The 22,108-nt window shown below is 41.2% G+C and overlaps 1 protein-coding gene across 2 annotated transcripts; it reads right to left on the reverse strand.

The window, feature by feature from the left end:
- Positions 1–1,475: 1,475 nt before the first annotated feature.
- Positions 1,476–21,653, reverse strand: PGBD1 (piggyBac transposable element derived 1). 2 transcript variants are annotated; one of them, XM_012664344.1, is made up of 7 exons: positions 21,312–21,653; positions 18,995–19,431; positions 17,145–17,301; positions 11,319–11,407; positions 6,352–6,481; positions 5,583–5,679; positions 1,476–3,302 (listed from the first exon to the last, which is right to left on the reverse strand). In XM_012664344.1, exons 2-7 carry the CDS (start codon positions 19,388–19,390, stop codon positions 1,748–1,750), a joined length of 2,424 nt encoding a protein of 807 aa, XP_012519798.1. In that variant the 5' UTR covers positions 19,391–19,431; positions 21,312–21,653; the 3' UTR covers positions 1,476–1,747. The 2 variants fall into 2 exon arrangements, with proteins under 2 accessions (XP_012519798.1, XP_012519797.1); XM_012664343.1 differs by having other exon boundaries at positions 18,995–19,451; positions 21,312–21,647.
- Positions 21,654–22,108: the final 455 nt, after the last annotated feature.

Below are 22,108 nucleotides of genomic sequence, written 5' to 3' on the forward strand. Positions count from 1 at the left end.
GCAGAGAGCACTTCAGGTACCTCTGCTACCATGATTGCCCTGGGCCTTGAGTGACTCTGAGCAATCTCTGCAAGATCTGTCATCAGAGGTTGTAGCCTGACCACACCTGGAGCTGCTGGCGCTGGAGCAGTTCCTGATCATCCTGCCTGAGGAACTCCAGACCTCAGTGAGAGAACATCACCCAGAAAGTGAAGAGGCTGTGACCTTGTTGGGCGAGTAGAAGAGAAAGATTGATGGATCAAGACAGAAGATGGACAGGTAGAAGCCTTGGAGGTGTAGAGCCAGAACAAGGGGCGTGGCGCAAACAAGTTGGTATGGGCGGGGGGCAGAGTATGTCTGAGAAGCTTCAGTCTCTACTGAGCCAAGATAAAGTTATCAGTTATTGGTGTTTTTCTTTTGAACTTTTGAATATCCCCCCTGTAGCCCTCAAATGGTCTAATGAAACATTGATTCCTCTCCTCCTGCCCTATGTCCCACAAGTCTCTTCTCTGAGGATTTAGTCCTAATTCCCATAATAATTTCTAAAGAAACCTACTGATTCAGGGTCCAGCCCATTTCCATAAAAGGGACATAATAATGAAGGAAAAATTACCTCTGAGGGCACTGCAGGCATCCTTAGTCAATCAGCTGCTGCCTGGAAAGACCCAGTTCAAATAAGAACCTCCAAAACCATGCACCATTCCAAAGACTAGTCAGAAGCAAAATTTCTCCTAAGATGAAAGTACTGCCAGCTAAAGATATATAAGTAATCTTTGGGCCTGTTTTTATTCATTTCCCCTTTCATCAAAATCCTCTCTATCCATCTTCTCACACCCAGTTGATACATATGAAATATGTACTTGTGGAATGAATGAATTAAGATATGTGGGCAGCATTAATATTTATCATTCCTTCAGGAGACAAAGAATTTATTCTCATGTTTGGCTTCTTGTTTGTTCTATCATTCTATCATAGCCTGTGTTTACTTTGTATAGCTTGAGTCACATATGTTTAGTTTAACCAGCATAGACATGAGAGAATTAACTATGGCCCTCACCGTGAATGATTGTAGATGTGTCCTTTTGAGAATTACTGAGCAGTGGTTAAAACACCTTCACATTAGAACATAAATGTGGCTGGGCGCAGTGGCTCACACCTGTAATCATAGCACTCTGGGAAGCCAAGGCAGGAGGGTTGCTTGAGCACAGGAGTTTGAGACCAGCCTGAGCAAGAGCGAGACTCCGTCTCTACTAAATATAGAAAAATTAGCCAGGTGTGTTGGCATGCCCCTGTAGTCCCAGCTACTCGGGAGGCTGAGGTAGGAGGATGGCCTGCACCCAGGAGTGCGAGGTTGCATTGAGCTATCATGACGCCACTGCATTCTATCCTAGTCAACAAAGCAAGGCCCTGTCTCAAAAAAAAAAAAGGCATTCTCCAGAGAAATTTTTTTTTTTTAAAAAAGAGGCTGGATTTCATTCTTTAAATGCATAAAATAGTCAATGCAACAAAGAAATGCTTCCCCACATGTCTGACACAAAATTAGACATAGAGAAAGGGTACCACTGGAGTTCAACATTTTCTCAGATAATTTTTAACATTATTTGTTACAAGTCTTTGAAACTTTATATAAATGTCTGATTTTTAAAATATTACTTAATTAGTTAATTTCACTACATACATCAGATTTGCTTTGGAAGGGTACAATCTAATGTGTAGTTATCATTTTGTTATGTCTTATTAATGTCTGCATTGTGTCCATTTATCTGCCTTAATCTGACAGATTAGCATTGTGTTGCAAGTAGAAATGTGCAACACATCTCCGAAAATCCAAGATGTCTAGAGAGGCACCTGGGTTACAGGTTCTGTGTAGTTGCCATGCATTGTTCATGGCTACATCAATCATGTAGCTCACCAAAATTGAGTACCATTTCTTGCTTCTTATTCTCACCCTATATTTGGAAATAATTTGATCCATTTTAGCTACACCTTCCTTGCTTTCATTGTACACTTTCACTATGGATGGTTGACTTATCTGAGGGATCTCTTCATCATCAACAAAACAACTTATCTCACTAACTGGTTCTATGCCTACAGCATTGGAGCACAGACTGATAATGCCATCACCATACCAACGACACAAAATTATCTCATCATTTTCTTCCACTCGGAAATCAAAATACCCCCTCTTCATTTTTTTCATATGTTCTCCATTCATAAGGGGGCATTTTTCAGTCCTGTTTTCACGAATCATTCCTGTTGCCCTCACTCCCTTCTTCTTCAAGGCTGACACTAATTTGACACTTGTAAAGAAGCTATCAAAACACAGGTGATAGGGATATTGACCTCTCTCTAAAAGAACATCAGCAAAGTTCATCACTAGATTTTCACCTAACCCAAGGCCAAGATCTTCATATGCCTTCATACTTGATTCTTCTTGATAGGGTTCAAACCAAACCAGATAACCCTGTGTGGTTGTGCCACACCAAATTTTATAGCCAATTCTAATAGGCTTTCCATTCAGGAATTGGTCACTATCAAAGCATTCACACATTGACTTATCAAAGCAATAGTATTCTTCTAGAGGAGCATACAAGAGGAAATTTTTATTCATTTGCTTTATGAGAGGCCTCAGTTTTGTAAACTTATCTTTTTGATCTAGGTGGCCATTATCTGCAAAGTGCAGGTATGAGAAAATCAACTCAAATCTGTCCCTTCTAATAGCATCTCTAACCAAGTTCTGATCAGCATCAGGGATTTCCCAATACAGTCCCCTTCTGGGACGCCTCACAAACCCACTCAAAAGCAGAACACCAAACACACACCTCATTTCCTGAACTGTGACTTCCAAGCTGACATTTTTCTGAGAAGCATAATTATTGGTTTCACCGACAATTAAGTTGAATGTTTCATCATCAAAAAATAATTCAAAGAGCTCTACTGGGTTCAACTTTTCATTCTTGAGATTCAAAAGTCCAGAATCCAGGGCTGACCAGCTTGGAAAGTTGGGTTTAATGTCTCTTTTGGTCCAATTCTTTTCTGGGACACTTGACACTTTTAGCTTCTTTTGAGCAGGCTGGGTCTCAGGCTCATTATCTTCCTCCAAATCTGAGTCACCAGAAAATGCGAGGCCTTGGAGTAGTTCACTCACTCGAGCTTTGTCTTTTTTTCTCCCTTTTCGGGTAATATCTCCTGCAGCATATTCCAAGGATGAAATGTGTGTCCGGGTCCATAAGTCACCAGGGTGACGGTCCTTCAGAGTGTTCAAATGTACAACTGTCCTTTCAGTAGGGACAGGAATATAAGGGATCTGGGGTGCATGATCTCTGGGAAAGAAAAAAGAGCATACGTTATAAAAATCTTCAGTCTTTCCCAGCCACTTGGGGGGCTCAGGCCAGAGGATTCTTGAGCCCAGGAGTTTGAATTCAGCCTGGACAACATAGAAAGAAGGAAAAAAAAAAAACCTCAGCGTTATTCTTTAATAGATGAGAAATCCACTAAAGCCTAGATCTTTTGGCAGGAGAGGATTACTTACTTCTCACTCCTCTTGTTTCCATGGGGAGGACTTTGGCTAGACTTAACATTTCTGGCCTCTCTCCACCTCTCACTCATTTCTTATGACGTAAGAAATTGTCGAATCTGGGGAAAGGAACTGGGCATCCATGGTGCAGCCCCTTCCTCTGTCCTCTTTAGGAGAAGGATCCAGATATCCCATGCTCCTTTTTGCCCCAAGTTGCATCGGCAGGACTGTGCAGGGGGACATCTGCTGCACTTGTCCTCTGCCAGTATGAGCCTATTTAGCTCTGCCTCTGAGCTGCTTTATCCACTCTAGCGTCTGACAATAATAGAGTTAAGGCTTCCAGAACCATCTGTTTTAATCCTGTGTCCCCGTCAATTGGTTTGGTACTTGGACAAGGAAGAAGGTTGTTATTTACTGGGCATCCTCACATGTCTCAAAGAATTTCTGAACATGGAAGGACTTAGCTTTTTCTAGTGCTACATTTATCTGGTGGACATACTGCTCTGGTAAGAAACAAAGAAGAAACTCAGCTCATTGCACTTGAATTGATTTTTATGAGGTTTACAAGGAAGTAAAGCTAAAGTTACTAAAGTTACTAAGATGAAAAGCATTATTTTATACAAACTTCTATCTTATTTCTAGATATTTGCATTTCATTTACTAGTGTTCTATCAGTAAACTAGTCTAGTTTTAGAAGACATAGGGGCAAAAAAGCAGTGAAAAGAGTATATTTTAATATAATTTACACTACATATATTTACTTAAAGCATTTATTATCCTGGGTGTCTTCAATGTCTATGTGTATTCAACACATCCATCGTAAAGAGTTCCCTGACATCCACCTCTTCAGTCAATACTGTCATGACATTGAGCCTTTCCACTGCTGAAATCTAAATTCCACGAGATACAGTGTATTAAGCCCAATATTGTGAGGAAGGAAATGGGAAAAAGCGTGAGTGAGGTAAGAAAGTAGGGTGACAATAGGGGACTAGAGGAGGGATGCAAGGATGTAGGTGGGGCTGGATCTTTGACATAATGGTTGAGCTGCTGTACCAAACCGAGAACAGCCTACCTTCAGACTTTTTGTTATGTGAAACAATAAGATATCTTTATTCTTATAGGCACTGTGAGTCATGGGTCACAGTTTCAGTTAGCTGGTGCTGAATGCCCCCAAAAGGCACAGTAACAGATTCCTATTCTCCAGTTATAGCTCTGCACTAAGTTACTGAACATTATTTCTCTTCCTTAGTGGAGCTTGGCTCAGTCCTCACTAGGTTAATGAAAGAGAGACGAGAAATTTCACTTCTCTTCTTAAGCTTCAAGACATTTCTATTTAGCAGAGATTTAGCTCCCTGTTTTCCTAAGATGAGCAAATGTCAATAAAGCCCTACTTACTCGCTGCTCTGCTCTTTAGCCTAATTATCCTGCCTTATTTCCTTTCTCCTCTTTTCTTGAGTCTCTGAAGAGTTAATGGCCTCACCAGAAGCCAACCCTCTGCTTGTGATTTGGTCCCTGCTTTACCAGTATTTATGTTACATATTCACTCATTCCCACAAACAACACTTATGAAGTGCCCACTACTATCATTAATTTCTCCTTTTTTATCAGCTACATTCCTTTTGATCTCTTCCTTATTCGAGTCTTCTACTGAAGGCTGAAAATACCCTACTTGCCTCACTAAGTCCTCTTCCAGTTCTGATGATATTTCTTTCTTAACTGTCATGGCAGCTTCACCTGCAGCCTTTACTCTCATCTAAATTCTCTGTCTTCTGGCTTCTTTATCTGCAGCTCCAAAAATATGTAAAAGGACCCCAGGGAAGAGTGATTAAGCAGGATACCCTGAGTCAGGACAGGATTCTTAGAGGAAACTGTGCCAAATGAAGGTTTTGTATAATTATTGTATATTGACAATATTCAATAGGTCACGTTCTTGGCATCAGGCCTCCTATGATCATAGAAGTGACAGTGGCACTCATTCTCTATTATTCCAGGGAAGCAGGCTCTTGACCAACTGGTTTCTCTAGTTCCATTCCAATTTCTTCTTATGTCTCCAGGATTTGATCCACTCAGGACCATGGACACTCACCTGTTGGGTATTCCTGAGGCCTCCCAACCTTGTTTCATTTCTTCAGAAGTTTCTTGCTTTGCATTAAACAATCCATCTTTAGTTACAATTTCTTCAGCTAAAATAATACATTAATGATTTGAATGTCATATCTATAAATTTTGAAAAAACAACCTGTAGGGTAGGGAATAGATGTTCCAAATTAAATCAAAAACAAATCAATAGGTGTCTCGGGGGTATACAGTTTCATCAATCTTACAAAATATGGCACAGTGTGGGAAGGTGATAAGAAAAGTCAATTACAGTACAAGAGCCCAGCTGGGAGAGGGTCCAACAGGGCAGAGCACATTTAAAGAAAATTAAACATGAACAGTTGTGTTCTCAGAGAGTAAAGAGAACTTCCTCTGAAGTAAAGAAGAAGGGAACAGGCAGAGGTGTTCATGGGGCTTCCAAGTATGAAGGGATATCTGAAATGACAAGTCATATGGGAGCCTCACTAGGGAAGAAAAGGGGATACAAAGGAAGAGTCACTGAGAATCAGGGAATAGGGAGGGATGAGCAGAGAAGATAACAAGAATCATTAAGCTGGGTGAGTAGCAACAGAAGAAGAAAATGTGATTGGGAGGGATACGAAATGGTAAGAGCTGAGAGAAGTCAGCAGGCAGAGGCCAGAAGAAGGAAAGGGGAGGGTGAGGGTCTATAGGAAATGTGGTCTCCCAATGGCCAATTCAGGGTCAGGGGTGGGAAAAGGAGAGCACATGCAGGGGACTAGCCAGAGGCCTATCCTTACTCATCAGACCAAGGCTTGCAGCCTTCTCCTCAGCTGAGTTCCCACAGAGGTTCCTCTGAGCCAGACTCAGATGTGGCCACTCCTGTGGGGCAGGGGCCTGGGCTGTTTCTTCCTCAGTCTTCACTGATGTCTAAAGAAACAAAAAAATGGCCTCTTAGTTTTCACTGTGGTAAGGATAAGGGGTCCAGTTGTGAAGGGTGTTGAATACCACACTGTAGACCAGTGGTACCAACCCCTCAAGGCATTCTATAAATTTGTGGGAACATTTTTGGTTGTAACAATGATCCCCACCACCTTGTGCCAATGCCATTCATAAGATGAGGCCAGAGATGTTAGTCATTCTGCAATGCGTGGGATGTTCCCACACTACAAAGAACTGTCCCACATCCTGTAGGACTTTCAAGTGTCCTGCTGAACCAAACCTACAATCAATATAAATCAGCTGCACTTAAGTATAAGAGAGTTTTTATAGGGTGATACTAAAAACACTGGTAATTCAAGAACATTACAAAGAAGGAAGTTTACATAGAATAAAGACATTGTCACAATAGTTGATTTACTCAGACTATTCTACACACTGTCTTATAGCATTTTCTACTAGGTATTTGGTTGAAGAGCATTTCAATACAATATTATAGCCACTACAAATATAGTTAAACCAATTACAAATAACTAATGGAGGAATCTTGAGACTCCTTTTAAACAGATTTGGAACCTAATATAAATGCAGAGATCTCACTGAATTTCATTAGTAAAGATTATTTAAAAATATTTCAAACCTAGCAATGATAAGATTTCTAGGTTGGAAAAATTATACCCTGAAATATTTATTTTGGAGGTTGTCTGTGGTTTTCTATCTTTGTATGACACTATCTCCAAAGGCCTACCAAATGGCTTTTTATTAACCTCTTGATATTTTGTTTCATTTCCCAATCTACACTCTCTTTCCCATTGCCTGAAAAAGGATACAGTACTCGGTCTTTTAACAGACTGAATGTCTGTTTTGACAAGGAGGGGAGTTTCAAGACAGAAGATATGTTTTCTCTTTACCATATTACTACTCCATCCCAAACTTCAAACGGAGAATTATTTTGATATTAATACTAAAAAGCCCACCTCATTTAAATATAGGCATACCTTGGAGATAGTGCAGGTTCAGTTCCAGACCTCTGCAATAGAGTATCACAATTAAGTGAGTCACACAATTTTTTGGTTTCCCAGTGCACATAAAAGTTGTGTTTACACTATACTGTAGTCTGTTAAGTGTGCGATAGCATTATGTCTAAAAAAAACCCAATGTACATACCTTAATTAAAAGACATTTTATTGCTAAAAAATGCTAACAACCATCAGAGCCTTCAGTGAGTAATCTTTGTGCTAGTGGAGAACCTGGCCTTGATGTTGACGGCTGCTAACTGATCAGGGTGGTGATTGCTGAAGGCTGGAGTGGCTGTGGCAATTTCTTAAAAGAAGACAACAGTGAAGTTTGCTGCATTGATAGATTCTTCCTGTCATGAAAGATTACTCTGTAGCATATGATGCTTTTTGGTAGCGTTTTACTCACAGTAGAACTTTCAAAACTGGAGTCAAACCTCTCAAATCCTGCTGCCACTTTATCAATTAAGTTTATGTAATATTCTACATCCTTTGTTGTCATTTCAACAATGTTCACAGCATCTTCACCAAAAGTAAATTCCATCTCAAGAAATCACTTTCTTTTCAGTCAAGTCTGGTCTGCTGGAAAGTAGGGGAAAAAAGAAGAGGAAGGAGAAGAAACCACTTTCTTTGCTCATCCATGAAAAGCAACTCTTCATCCATTAAAGTTTTATCATGAGATAGAAGAAACTCAGTTACGTCTTCAGGCTCCACTTCTAATTCTCGTTCCTTGCTATTTCTACCACATCTGCAGTCACTTCCTCCACTGAAGTCTTTAACCCTTCGAAGTCATCCATGAGGGTTGAAATCAACTTCTTCCAAACTCCTGTTAATGTTGATATTTTGGTCTTCTCTCAAGGATCATGAATATTCTTAATGGCATCTAGAATGGTGAATCCTTTCCAGAAGGTTTTCAGTTGACTTTGCCCAGATTCATCAGAGGAATCACTATGGCAACTAAAGCCTTATAAAATGTATTTTTAAGTAATAAGACTTGAAAGTCAAAATTACTTCTTGATCCATGGGCTGCAGAATGGACGTTGTGTTAGCAGGCAAGAAAACAACATTAATCTCCTTATACAACTTCATCAGAGCTCTTGTGTGACCAGGTGCATGCATTGTCAGTAAGCAGTAATATTTGGAAGGGAATCTTTTTTTCTCAGCAGTAGGTCTCAATAGTGGGCTGAAAATATTCAGTAAATCATGCTGTTAAACAAATACGCTGTCATCCAGGCTTTGTTGTTCCATTTATAGAGCACAGGCAGAGTAGATTTAGCATAATTCTTAGGGCCCTAGGATTTTCAAGATAATAAATGAGTACTGGCTTTAACTTAGAGTTGTCAGCTGTATAAGCCCCTAAAAAGAGAGTCAACTTGTCCTTTGCAGCTCTAAAGTCAGGCGTTGACTTCTCTCTAGCTATGAAAGTCCTAGATGGCATCTTCTTCCAATATAATGCTGTTTCATCCACATTGAAAATCTGTTGCTTAGTGTAGCTCAAGGATCTTAGCTAGATCTTATGGATAACTTCCTGCAGCTTCTATATCAGCAATTGCTGCTTCACCTTGCACTTTTATGTTATGAAGACAGCTTCTTTCCTTAAACCTAATGAACCAACCTCTGCTAGCTTCGAATTCTTCTTCTGCAGCTTCCTTGCCTCTCAGCCTGCACAGAATTGAAGAAACTTAGGACCTTGCTCTGGATTAGGCTTTGGTTTAGGGAAATGTTGTGGCTCGTTTGATCTTCTATGCAAACCACTCAAAACTTTCTCCCTATCAGCAATAACGCTGTTTCGCTTTCTTATCATTTGTGTGTTCACTGGAATAGCACCTTTAATTTCCTTCAAAAACTTTTCCTTTCCATTCGCAACTTGGATATTTGGTGCAAGAGGCTTATATTCTGGCTTATCTCAGCTTTGGACATGACTTCCTCATTGAGCTTAATCATTTCTATAATAGTTTTTGATTTAAAGTGAGAAATGTGACAGTCATCCTTTTGCTTGAACACTTAAAGGGTTATTAACCCTCTAACACTTAGAGGGTTATTAACTGACCTCATTTCAATATTATTGAGTTTTAGGGAATAGGGAGGCCCAAGGAGAGGGAGAGAGATGGGGGAACAGCTGGTCAATGGATCAGTTAAAACACACACACACACATACACACACGATTTGTTAATTAATTTTGTTGTCTTATATGGGTGTGGTTCATGGTGCCCAAAACAACTACAATAGTAACATCAAAGATCACCACTGTCCACAGATCACCATAACAGATATAATGATAATAATAATAAAGTTTAAAATATTGCAAGAATTACCAAAATGTGTCACAGACATGAAGTGAACACATACCGTTGGAAGAATGATGCCCATAGACTTGCTTGATGCAGGGTTGCCACAAACCTTCAATTTGTAAAAACTGTAGTATCTGCTAATGCAATAAAGCAGAGTGCAACAAAAAGACATATGCTTGTAATGTCACACCTGCTTATTTTCTCCCCCTTTTCTATCTGTAATTTGTCTTGAAATCTATATTGGTTTCCTAGGGCTCTCATAACAAAGTACCACAAACTGGATGGTTTAAAACAACAGAATTTTATTCTCACTCTTCTGGAGGTTAGAAGTTCAAAAATCAAGGTATGAACAGGGCCATGCTCTGTTTGAAAGCTGTAGGGGAGTAGCTTCCTTGCCTCTCTCCGAGCTTCTGGTGGTTGTTGGCAAGTCTTGGTGTTCCTTGGCTTGTAGATGCATCACACGAATCTCTGCCTCAGTTGTCATGTGGCATTTTCCCTGTGTGTCTCTCTGTCTTCACATGGGCTTCTTATAAGGATACCAGTCATTGGATTTAGGGCTCACCTTAATCCATTATGACCTCATCTTAACTTGATTACATCTACAAAGAGCCATGCTCTTTGGATATGTTTTGTTTTCTGTTTTTTGTTTTTTTCAGTCTCACTGTGTTGCCCAGGCTAGAGTGCCGTGGCGTCATCCTCGCTCACAGCAACCTCAAACTCCTGGGCTCAAGCGAACCTCCTGCCTCAGCCTCCCGAGTAGCTGGGACTACAGGCATGCGCCACCATGCCCGGCTAATTTTTTCTATATATTTTTAGTTGTCCAATTAATTTCTTTCTATTTTTAGTAGAGACGGGGTCTCGATCATGCTCAGGCTGGTTTCGAACTCCTGAGCTCAAACAATCCGCCCGTCTCGGCCTCCCAGAGAGTGGATATGTTTTGTCCCCACCAAAATTCATGCTGAAATTCAATTGCCAATGTAATTGTGTTGAGAGGTGGTGGGTCATTAGGGATATGCCCTCATGGAGGGATACTGCAGTCTCATGGGAGTGAGTGAGTTCACAAGACGTGAAGTTCTACCTTGGATATACAGAATTTTTCCATTATCATCACCAAACACTGATTGGATATGTGGCGAACACTGAGAACATAAAGGAGTGTGAGAAAAGGTCTCGGGCTGGGGAGAGAAACCAGAGACTCCAAAAGACAAAACATCAGTCACTCAGCATCAAATGAGTGGAGGCACCTTCTGAAACCAGGGGCCTAATTCCACCTCTCACTCCCATGCCTTGAGATTTGGATGTGATTCTTAAATATGGTATGAAATGAAGCAGTGGCATGTAATCAATATCAGCTCCTTGGTTGATGTACACATGGTGCGTGATATTCTGTGACAACGTAAAGGCAGAGAGATTGAAAGCCTCTCAGGGTGACAAGTGTCAGCCAAGAAAAGGGCAAACAACAGGTGGCCAGAAAGAAGGGCCACTACTGAAGTTCCTACAAGCCTGGGCACCCTCCTCACCTGGGACCTGGCTGGGTTAAATTCAGACACTGCTGTCTTGTCTCTGGGTCTTTCTTCCTGGAGATGGGCTAGTACCTGGGGAACAGGCCCTGTAGAGAGAGGAGACAAGAGTCCTAAGTGAGACATGATGGCCTTTAAGAGTTGCCTTTGTTGGGAACCCAGCCTCCTCCACCAAATTTCTTATGTTTGTTAAACATCCATAAGTTAAGATGCAGATCTTGCTCTCTGAGATAGAGCATCACAACTGCTTTTATTCTGTCGAGAATTCTAATCTGACAGACCTTGGGTCTCTCACCCACAAAATTGACTGGGGTTTATGAACTCATAAGGTGCTTTACAGTGATGCACTTTTACACACATAAAGAAAAATTAAAAATCACAGATGAAAATAAAGAAAGGGGAGGAGGAAGCTGATAATAAAGGAAAGATCAAGCAGAGAATGGAGGGATGAAAGAAAAGACAGAGAGAGGAGAGAGACAAGGCAAAGGGGAAACAGGAAAGCAGAAAAAAGGAAGATGAAAGGAAATAAAGATGCAAAAATAAAGAGAAGAGATGTTAGCCATGAGCTAGAAGAGCCTTTGAGAATCTGCCATGTTAGGAGACACTGATCCCAAAGGAAACTACGATAATCAAAACAGTGATGATGACTGCACAGTGCCAGCCACTGTGTTGTTACTTAAAAAGATGATTTCCAATCCTCACAATAATCATAAAAGTCCAAATTATTGTCTTCATTTATCTTAGGTAGATTCAGAGGGATCAAAGCTGAGTGCAAAGTACACAGAAGTCAAACAGATAATTGTTGACTGACTAATTGAATGACCTATTAAATAACTTGCCCAGGTCACACAGTTGGCAGGTGGCAAAGCATGCATTTAAACCTCTAGAAGTCCTTCTTTGCTATAACTTTTCTTTCTGGACTCGCTTCCTCCTGTCCTGCAGCTTGAGGAGGTAATGCTTCTCTCAGTGCAGAGTGCCGGGAAAAGGGAGATGATGTATGCTGCAAAGTGGCTCTTCCAGGCCCCCAGTTCATATCACCCTTGGAATATCATGCTCTCTGTTTTCTACCATGAAGGACAATACTAAGATCTGGACTGCTGTAGCTACCACACAACAAAGGCAGGAGCATTCCCACAGTGCAGAGAGGTTACACAAGGCTCAGCTCCAGCCTGCTAAGTTTAGAAAGTGAATAATTCTAGTTCTAACAGAAGCTAAAGGCTGAGGCCCAAGGCTACTGGCCTCCAGCAAAGCATTGGCCTGCTCCTGAGATATACAGAATGAAGGCAGAGATCACAATCATTCAGATGCCAAAATACCATATCGCAATGTGAAACGCTTTTCCTCCTAAAATTGCTCTAATGCCTAAGCATCTAAAATTCAAGACAAAAAACAGTGTTCCTTGGATAATGGGAGGAGGCAATTTCGTAAACCACCTTAACCTAAGAAGAAGCACCTGAAATACTACAAAATCAGAGCTAGACTGATAAGACTGTAAGACACTGTGGTCAGGCATGTTTCATTTGTTAATTTTTGTATTTAAGGTTCATCTCTGAATACTGACTATAAGGGAGAACATCTGTATCTTTAGAAATTCAAATATTGTCAGAGTAGCCAGAGTTCCCTCTTTAAATTGTCCAATCATGGTTAGGGGTGAGGATGGGACTTCCTGAAAGAGATAGCTTTGAAATATCTAAATATGAGGAAAGAGTTGCCTGACAATGAGATCACAGACAGAGTAGACAGGTAGAGAGCATGGGCAGGAGAATTAAAGGCCAGAAAACAGCCATCCAAGATACCCAAAGGAAGTGAGAAAACCTAAACTCCGCAGAAACCAAAACAATCATCAGCATCAAACCTTAATTGAACATTGACTATATGCACAACAGTGTACTTGATGCAAAGAAGAGAGGTACAAGCTATGTTTTTTGCTTTCGATGTGTTTATAGATTAACTAGAGAAATAGAATGCAGATATAAACTGGGTTTGATATCAAAAGAACTGGGTCACAGTTACAGCTGTGTGACCTTGGGCCTGTCACAGCCTCTCTAATGAAATGAAGCAGTGGCATGTAATCAATATCAGCTCCTTGGTTGATGTACACATGGTGCGTAATATTCTGTGACAACGTGAAGGCAGAGAGATTGAAAGCCTCTCAGGGTGACAAGTGTCAGCCAAGAAAAGGGCAAACAACAGGTGGCCAGAAAGAAGGGCCACTACTGAAGATCCTAAAGCCTGGGCACCCTCCTCACCTGGGACCTGGCTGGGTTAAACTCAGACACTGCTGAATGTCTAAATCTCTAAATCTCTAATTCCTTATCTGTACAATAAGAACATAATCTACTTTACAGGGTTAATGAAGATTAAACGAGATAATGAACACAAAAGCCCCCTATAAAGTGGAAGACCCCACATAAGGCAAGGCATTATTATTTTTCAAGATAAGCAACAATACGAGGAGCACAAAGTTACCAAATGAAGAGCTCACATGGTAATTCTAACCCAAAATATAACATAGAACATAGATAGCATCATTTTTCTTTGTTCTGGACTCAATGGATCACAGTGGAATCTTTTTAGTGCTGTTGTTTCATTTCTAAAGGTAATATAGCTTGCTGGAAAAAACAGCCTTTCTCTAATTCACTTTTACTATGCCAAACCAAACAGCTTAAAGAGCACAGTGGTAAAATAAAGCAAGTCTGCTGATATAAAAAGGGCTAAGTTGAGAAGGGAGAAGGTGGCAACAGAAAATGGAAGGAGGTAAAGATATAATGCAGTGAGGAAAGAGATCAAAGGCAACACAATCTGAGAGAGCAAAGATCAGATCAGACCTGTGTTTGCTCCTGAGGTAGAAGGCATTAGAAGGGCCTTAGAGTTAACCCTGGGAAAGGAGCAAAGAAATGTTTTCAAGCATTTGAAAATTCATTACAAACAACACTTTATTGCTGTACATCTCTGCCAAAGACAGAACAGGAGAAAATGGGCTTAAGTTGCAATGAACCAGATGATATCTCAAGGTCCCTTTATTTCTCCATCAACATATCTGAACACTTAACAATGTATCTGACATTAAGAATCAATTATAATTGAGACTGGCAAAAATATTCAAGAGTTTTCATTTTATTAATAAATCTAGTATTTCATGACAGGTGAGAATGAAATATCATGCACATACAAATAGCAAGCACAACTACTAAAAATCGTATTTTTTATTTAAAAAAAGGGCTTCAAGGACACCCAATTTTATCAAAGCCAAGTTTGATGGAGTGTAAACTTCTTGGTTCCAATTTAAAGACCTCTAATATGGCCCCAACTAACTTCCCATTCCCCCTAATCAATCTTTCCCTAAAGAAACCCTACCCTCTAGCCATGCTGGTTGACTTATTATCTTTTGAAAATACCAGCATAGGAGGATGGGATGCAGCTAGGCCTGGAAAACTGATCTTCGACTCATCTGGTCTCAGGTAACCTGGAGAAATGTGCTGGGTTTATAACTACTAGGCAGGCCAGTCCTTAGTCAGAGTCTCCAGAAAATTTGGGAGGGCTAAGAGGTTATAAAAAGGCCTTCGGAATGAGTAGGTGTACTTTCTGAAGGACCAGAAAGTATCTTTAGAGTATCTTTATCCCCATATCATACATACCACTGCAGTGGTACATCCTCATGGGGGGCTTAGAGGATCAAGGGAAAACACCCCTCTGCCCAGGAGAATGCTGGAGTCCAGCTCTATGAGCCACGTCATGCAGTTTTTTAAGTCTTCACTTACATTAAAGAATCTTATATTCTACAACCACTGTTATCTGTCAATTACCATCACTATTCTGACAACCACTCACCTCCATTCTTCATTACCCCTCTCTCTTCTCTAATCCAAATGGAATAAAACCAATTTCAGCAGATACATGTTCATCATCTCAAAGGTAAATAAGAATGCTTATCTCATTTTTGCTCCACTCCAAATCCTGCCATCCTTCAAGGCTCAATACCAGGCTCACCACTCTGGGAAAGTTTTCCCAATTCCCAAGACTGTAGAGTTCTTTACCACCTATAAACTTCTTCACATAAATAAAACATTGGGGCTTCATGCAGCGGCGGATTTTTGTAACTGAAGAACTATAATAGGACAATCAGCCATGAACATAGGGAAATATCAAATTCTGTTTATGCTGCAAAGGGTAAATATCACAAATAATCTGAGCCCTATATATTTTATTTCCCTCTAATGTTCTCATATCATTGATTACATGAACCATTTATTCTGTCCTTACTATCCAAATATCAATATTCACAGATCGATAATATGGTCATTGGTAAACCAATCCCCTGAAATCATGTGCAGAATTTTTTATGTGCATGCATTTTCCAGGAAAGGGAGGCAATAGCTTTCAACAAATACTGGAGGGAAAATGGTAGCACCCTCTCTCCCTAAGAGTTAAAAATATTCCTCTATAAAGTTCTAAGGTCTCCTCTTTGAAAAGGAGTGTCTGGGCTGGTCCGATGGTAGTGGGTTATCAGAACTTATTAACATTCGTGTCACTAAAGTTGGTATTCAACCCCCCACTGCTAAATTTGACTGGCTTAAAAAAATAAAATAAAATAAATAAAAAGAAAAGGAGTGTCTGTGTGCTTTTGTATTCTTTCCTCAATGAATCTGCACACACAGACTTTGCATTCTTTGCATGGCTTACCCTACTGCCAGAGGCCTCCATAGAACTGAAATACAACCAACAGTTGGGATGCTTACCTAGAGAAGAAGCCCAAATATGGAAAGTGAGAAAGCCCTACACAAGGGTGGGTGAGCTCCAAATGGAGAGAATCTTTTTACACCTAAAGCTACATTTAAAATGATTAAAAGATTAGAAGCAGAGAGGATACTGAAGAAAATGTTACCATGGGGGAAAGGATAAATCTGTAGAATGTTATCAAACAAATATTTAAAACATCTATAGGTGTAGAATTAAAAATGTAGAATACAAACATGGTAGAGAGAGAGAGTTTTGGTCAAAAGTCAGGAGACTTAAATTCTAAAAGTGGCTCTGCCTCTGTTGACCTTAGGCAAGTTACTTAAACTTTCTGAATTTTGGCTTTCCTAACTATTGAGGATGTTGGTAAGAAGATCTTAGAGGCTGGGCGCGGTGGCTCACACCTGTAATCCTGGCACTCTGGGAGGCTGAGGTGGGAGGATCACTTAAGTTCAGCAATTCGAGACCAGCCTGAGCAAGAGTGAAACCTGGTCTCTATTAAAAATTGAAAAAATTAGCCAGGCATTGTGGTGCATGCCTATGGTCCCAGCTACTGGGGAGGCTGAGGGCAAAAGGATCGCTTAAGCCCAGGAGTTTCAGATTGCTGTGAGCTAGGCTGACGCCACTGCACTCTAGCTCAGGCAACAGAGTGAGACTCTATTTTGAAAAAAAAAAAAAAAAAAGAAAATCTTAGAATTCTAACATTTTACAATTCCATAAGTTTTAAAAGGTTTTCTTAGATATAGGGTTAGACAAAAAAACAAAACTTGATGTTGGTTAAAAGGTACAAACTTGCAGTTATAAGATGAATAAGTTCTAGAGACCTAAGGTACAGCATGGTGACTATAGTTAGTAATAATGTCTTGTATACTTGAAATTTGTGAAGACAGTAGATCTTAGGTATTCTTACTGTACACATACAAAAAGGTAACTGTGAGGAGATCGATATGTTAATTAGCTTGTGGTAATCATTTTACGATGTATACAAAAACTTGAAAACACAGATAAACAAGCTTCTACTGAGAAGATCAAGCTCCTGTCAATGGCCAGCTCCCAGTGTTCTCACTAAACTCACCCTCTGGCACTCACCACTCACTTCTTGGGGGTTCTCTTGGTGAAGCTGTGGAGGTTCACACTTCAGGGTACTTTCACCAGGCAGGAGCTGGAGGTTCTGACATTCCAAAGAGACTCCATGATAATCTGTCACCTCTAGGTGTATGTTCTGTCCCTGAATGTAGACAGAGGCCTACATTGAAAAGGATCTACCTTGAAAAGGCATCCTGGTGGGAGCTAGCAGTTAGGGATTGGGGAACACAGGACAAGCCACATTTAATCCTTTAAAGAAGCAGCAAGTAAGGCAGAAACATTCATTCATTCAGCAAATGTGGACTGCACGCCTACTAAGAGCCAGGCCCCGTTCTACATGCTGGGGATACAGCAGCAAACAAGGCAGACAAGACAGGCAAAGGATTCCTGCCCAGAACAACAAAAACAAAAAGCAGATGGATGTTTAAACTAGTTGGTGAAAGTTTAATAACGAATAGGATATACACACTGTCTCAAAATGTCTCCCATAGATTATTTAGTAATTACAAAGGGGAAAATGGTCACCTTCTACTGAAGAAATCTGACAGATACTGCAGTAACCTCCTCAGTGATAGGACAGATAGGACAAACCACCGCCATGAGCCTCCCGAAGTGATGCACTGAGAACCTACTATCACCTTTGTGGTGCCCTAGCCAAAATGTGCAACCTGGATCTAATCATGAGAAAATATAAGACAAACCCAAATTGAGGGGCATTCAAAAAGACTGGCCTTGGCCGGGCGCGGTGGCTCACGCCTGTAATCCTAGCACTCCGGAAGGCCAAGGCTGGAGGATTGCTTGAGCTCAGGAGTTCGAGACCAGCCTGAGCAAGAGCAAGACCCTGTCTCTGCTATAAATAGAAAGAAAGTAGCCAAACAACTAAAAATAGAAAAAATTAGCCAGGCATGGTGGTGCGTGCCTGTAGTCCCAGCTACCTGGGAGGCTGAGGCAGGAGGATTGCTTGAGCCCAGGAGTTTGAGGTTGCTGTGAGCTAGGCTGATGCCACGGCACTCTAGCCCAGGCAAGAGAGTGAGATTGTGTCTCAAAAAAAAAAAAAAAAAAAAAGATTGGCCTATACTGTTCAAAAATATCAATGTCACAATAAAGAAAGACTGAGCAGATATTCCAAATTCATGGAGACTAAAGAGACACAGCAACTAAATGCAATGTGTGATGCTGGCTTGTATTCTGGATTGGGGAGAAATTGCAATAAAAACACTATTGGGATAACATGGCAAAATCTGAATAAAAACTAGTGCTATATGATAGTATCATAACAATTTTAATTTCCCTAAACTTGATTGTCATATTCAGGTTATATAAGAGAACGTTCTTGATCTTTAGCAATACAGGTAAAGAGACGTAATGTCTGTAACTAATTCTCAAATGGTTTGAGAAAAAAAAAACCTGTATGTATATGTGTGTATACACACACATATGCATACAGAGCAACAGAGAATATGCACTTGTTTTCACAACAGTGTGCACGGGGTAGGGGGCGGGCACATCATGAAACAAATATTAACAACTCGTGAATCTGGGTGAAGAGTACACAGGATTTCTGTAAACTACTCTCCCAATACTTCTTTATTTTATTTTATTATTTTTTTAGATTTCAGAAAAAAGGTCTCGCTCTGCCACCCAGGCTTGAGTGCAGTAGCACAATCATAGCTCACTGCAGCCTCGAACTCCTGGGCTCCAGTGATTCTCCCACCTCAGCCTCCCAAGAAACTAGGACTACATCTTCCAATACTTCTGTAAGTTATAAATTATTTCCAAATAAAAAGTTAAAAATTAACAGATACATGTCCCCCATTTCTTCTCCCACACCACCACATACATTCTCTTCCTACCTGCTGTCCTGTGTCTCCACGTCCTGTCTCTAGATTCTCCAGCACTGTCACTACTTCCTCTCCGCTCTCCAGAGGATACATCTGCACACATGCCTGGAGCTCCTTGGGCAGGATGGTCAGGAACTGCTCGAGCACCAGTAACTCCAGGATCTGCTCCTTGGTGTGCATCTCTGGCCTTAGCCATTGATGGCAAAATTCTCGGAGTTGGGCCAGAGCTTCCCAGGGCCCAGAAGCCTCCTGGTAGCAGAATTGCCGAAAGCGCAAGCGGCAAAGCTCCTGAGTGTGGGAACTGCCCTCCTGTGCATTGCACAACTGCTCCCAGGTGGGATCTTCCTCCTTCACTTTTACAGAGCCATCTTCATTTTCAAGAGCAGGGCCTGGCAAAGCTTCATACATGTTGAGCTTGGAGGCTAGAAAAAGGTTCACTTAGCTAGGGTCTATGTTCAGAAATGTATATCTGAGGTATAAGAATTGATCAGTAATATGCAAATTATAAGAGATTCAAAACTCTATGTAATGTACTTATATTTTTGTCCTCCCTCTAGGTAAAGATCAAAAGCTGAACCTGCTTACCTCTATTGTCAGCGAAATTAATCAGAAACGTATCTTGAACACTAAAGGGGTTGATCCCTGAGGTTAGGGATGTGTAGGATATAAAGGAAGAAGGGTTAACAATAACAGTGCTTGAGCAGCTTACATGTTAGCTGGGGAGAAGGAATAATTTTACCCATTGAGTTAAATGGCTGCCTTCATGGACAAATAATACAGTCTCAAAGGTCATCCGTCTGTGTATCTCTCATTGAATATTCCACTTTAAATGTAGGTGTGGTTGACCATTTCCAAAGTCCCCCACCCTCAAATACCTTTTGTAATGAGATTTTGCCACTATTCTCATCAAGAGATGGAGTTTATTTTTCCTTCCCTGGAATCATGCTGGCCTATAAGTTGCTTTGACCAATCGAATATGGCAGAATGACATTGTAAGAGGAAGTGCCCCTGTAGCTCTTGGCACACTATCACTGAGACTGCCATGCTGTGAGGAAGCCCAAGCTAGCCATGCAGAGAGGTCCTGTGGATGAGAACCAAGACACCCAAGCTTAAGCCCAGCTGGGACTAGTGCTCAGATGATTCATCAGCTATATACAGCTGTATGAGCTATATGAGTAACTCTGGGTGAGATCAGCAGTAGTACTGCCCAGTCAACTCACAGAATTCTGAGAAATAAACAGCTGAGGTTATTTTCACCCACTAAATTTAGAGTTTTAATTTATCTTTGACGTGACAATGGATAACTGAAACAGTATACAACCATCGAGTTCTTTTTTTCTCTCCCTTCACTTATTTTCTCCTTTTGTGATCTCATTAGTCACAATTTCAATATATCTCTGTTCCAAGAAGACTCAAATCGCTGTCTGGCTCCAACTTGCCTTTCACACTCCAAACCCATATCTCAAAGCACCAGCAGCTGTGGGCCTCTCCTGCACTATAATTTCAACACAGCCCAAATTAAAATCAGTGTCTCAAAACTGCACTCACTTGGTATTTCTCCATTTCTACTGGCATCATCATCATCCCATGTATTCAGTCTTAAAACCAGACTTTATATACAATCAACTCTGAGTTCAGTCAATTCTTCGAAATGCCTCTTGCAGCCACGCCTTCCTTTTTATTCCTTTGTTACCATTTTCATTCGCTATTACAGTAATTTTCTGTGGGGTATTCCTGTCCACCTTCCCCCCCACCACCACCCATTGTCATTGGATTAATATTTCCTAAAGCACAATTCTGACTATACTCAACAAACCTCCAAAAAACGAGTTTTAATTAATCCTCATTGCACTAAATTCAAACTCCCCAGGAACTGATCTTTACTGGATTTTACCGGTTTGTTTGTCACTCAATAAACATTTACGGAGCACCTCATTATTTTCCAGGCATAAAGTTAACTCTAGAATAAAAGACACAGTTCCTACCTTTGAGAAAGCCATGGTCTTCCTAAATTCCTCGTGTGGCTGCCATTCTGAGTACTCAAATTTTTCTATGCACTTTATACTTTACAGCCAGGACCTCCCTTCTAACTGTAAATTCCCAAGATCCAGCGCAAATGACCTATGTAAAACATTCCCTGGCCAACCCCAAAACTAATGTGGAGCCAGGGAAAACTGTTTTGCTCTCTAAGCCACACAGGTGCAAATGGGGTGTTGCCACGGAAAACTGCACCACCACCCAATCTTGTATTACAGATACCCCACCCCCACCCCCGCTTCTTGAGGACGAGGGTTTATCTCTGCATAGCCTCTACAAGCCCGGTACGTACCTGGTATTCAACAAATATTGATGGACTTCTTGATGAATGCACGCAGACGTACCTGAGATGCCAGTAGCCAGGACAGTTAGGCGGGCCCAGAAGGTATCTGATGGAGATCACACCCCAGGACCTAGCACAGCGCTTGGCACACAGTGGGCACTCAATGAGTGCGTGTCTAATTGTTGTTTAATAGACCAGAAGTTCAGAGACGGTGCACAATAAAGACGTGGCCGACCTCGTGAAAGGCTCCCAAGGGAGCGCGGAGGCCCGGGGCTCCACAGTCGGGGGTGCCGGCCGCCTCCCCAGATCCCCGACCGTGGGCTCGCGGGTCTCGCCAGCTCTTCCTGTAGGCGGGCGGGGGGCCGAGGGCTTCGCCTCTCGCCTCACTGGCAGCCGAGTAGCGGTGTCCGGCCAGTTCCGTGCCTCTCTAGGAACGCGACCGCTCGTCTCTCTGGTGCGCCGGGCGGACCCCCTCTGCCACCTCCCGCCCGTCTCAGGCGTGTCTCCGCCGCCTGCTCGACCCCAGGCCCATCCGGAAGGCTCAAACACGCCCTGCATTTATGTAAATCATTTCAATTACAAACCACAGAATGGTGAAGACAAAGCCGAATCTCTGTCTGGGGTCATCACAGGCTGGTGGGAGAGACAGATCAATAAATAATTATAATACAGCAAGCACTACAAATTATTTTCTTTAAGCATACAGATTATATATGCACAATAAAAACTCAAGCTGCATAAAGACTGTAAAACAAAAAGTGTCCTTTAGAAACTTAGAGTTAAACATTGTTAATATTTTGTGTATA

The sequence above is a fragment of the Propithecus coquereli genome, unplaced genomic scaffold (genome assembly GCF_000956105.1).
Source record: "Propithecus coquereli isolate 6110/MARCELLA unplaced genomic scaffold, Pcoq_1.0 Scaffold882, whole genome shotgun sequence".
Lineage (NCBI taxonomy): Eukaryota > Metazoa > Chordata > Mammalia > Primates > Indriidae > Propithecus > Propithecus coquereli.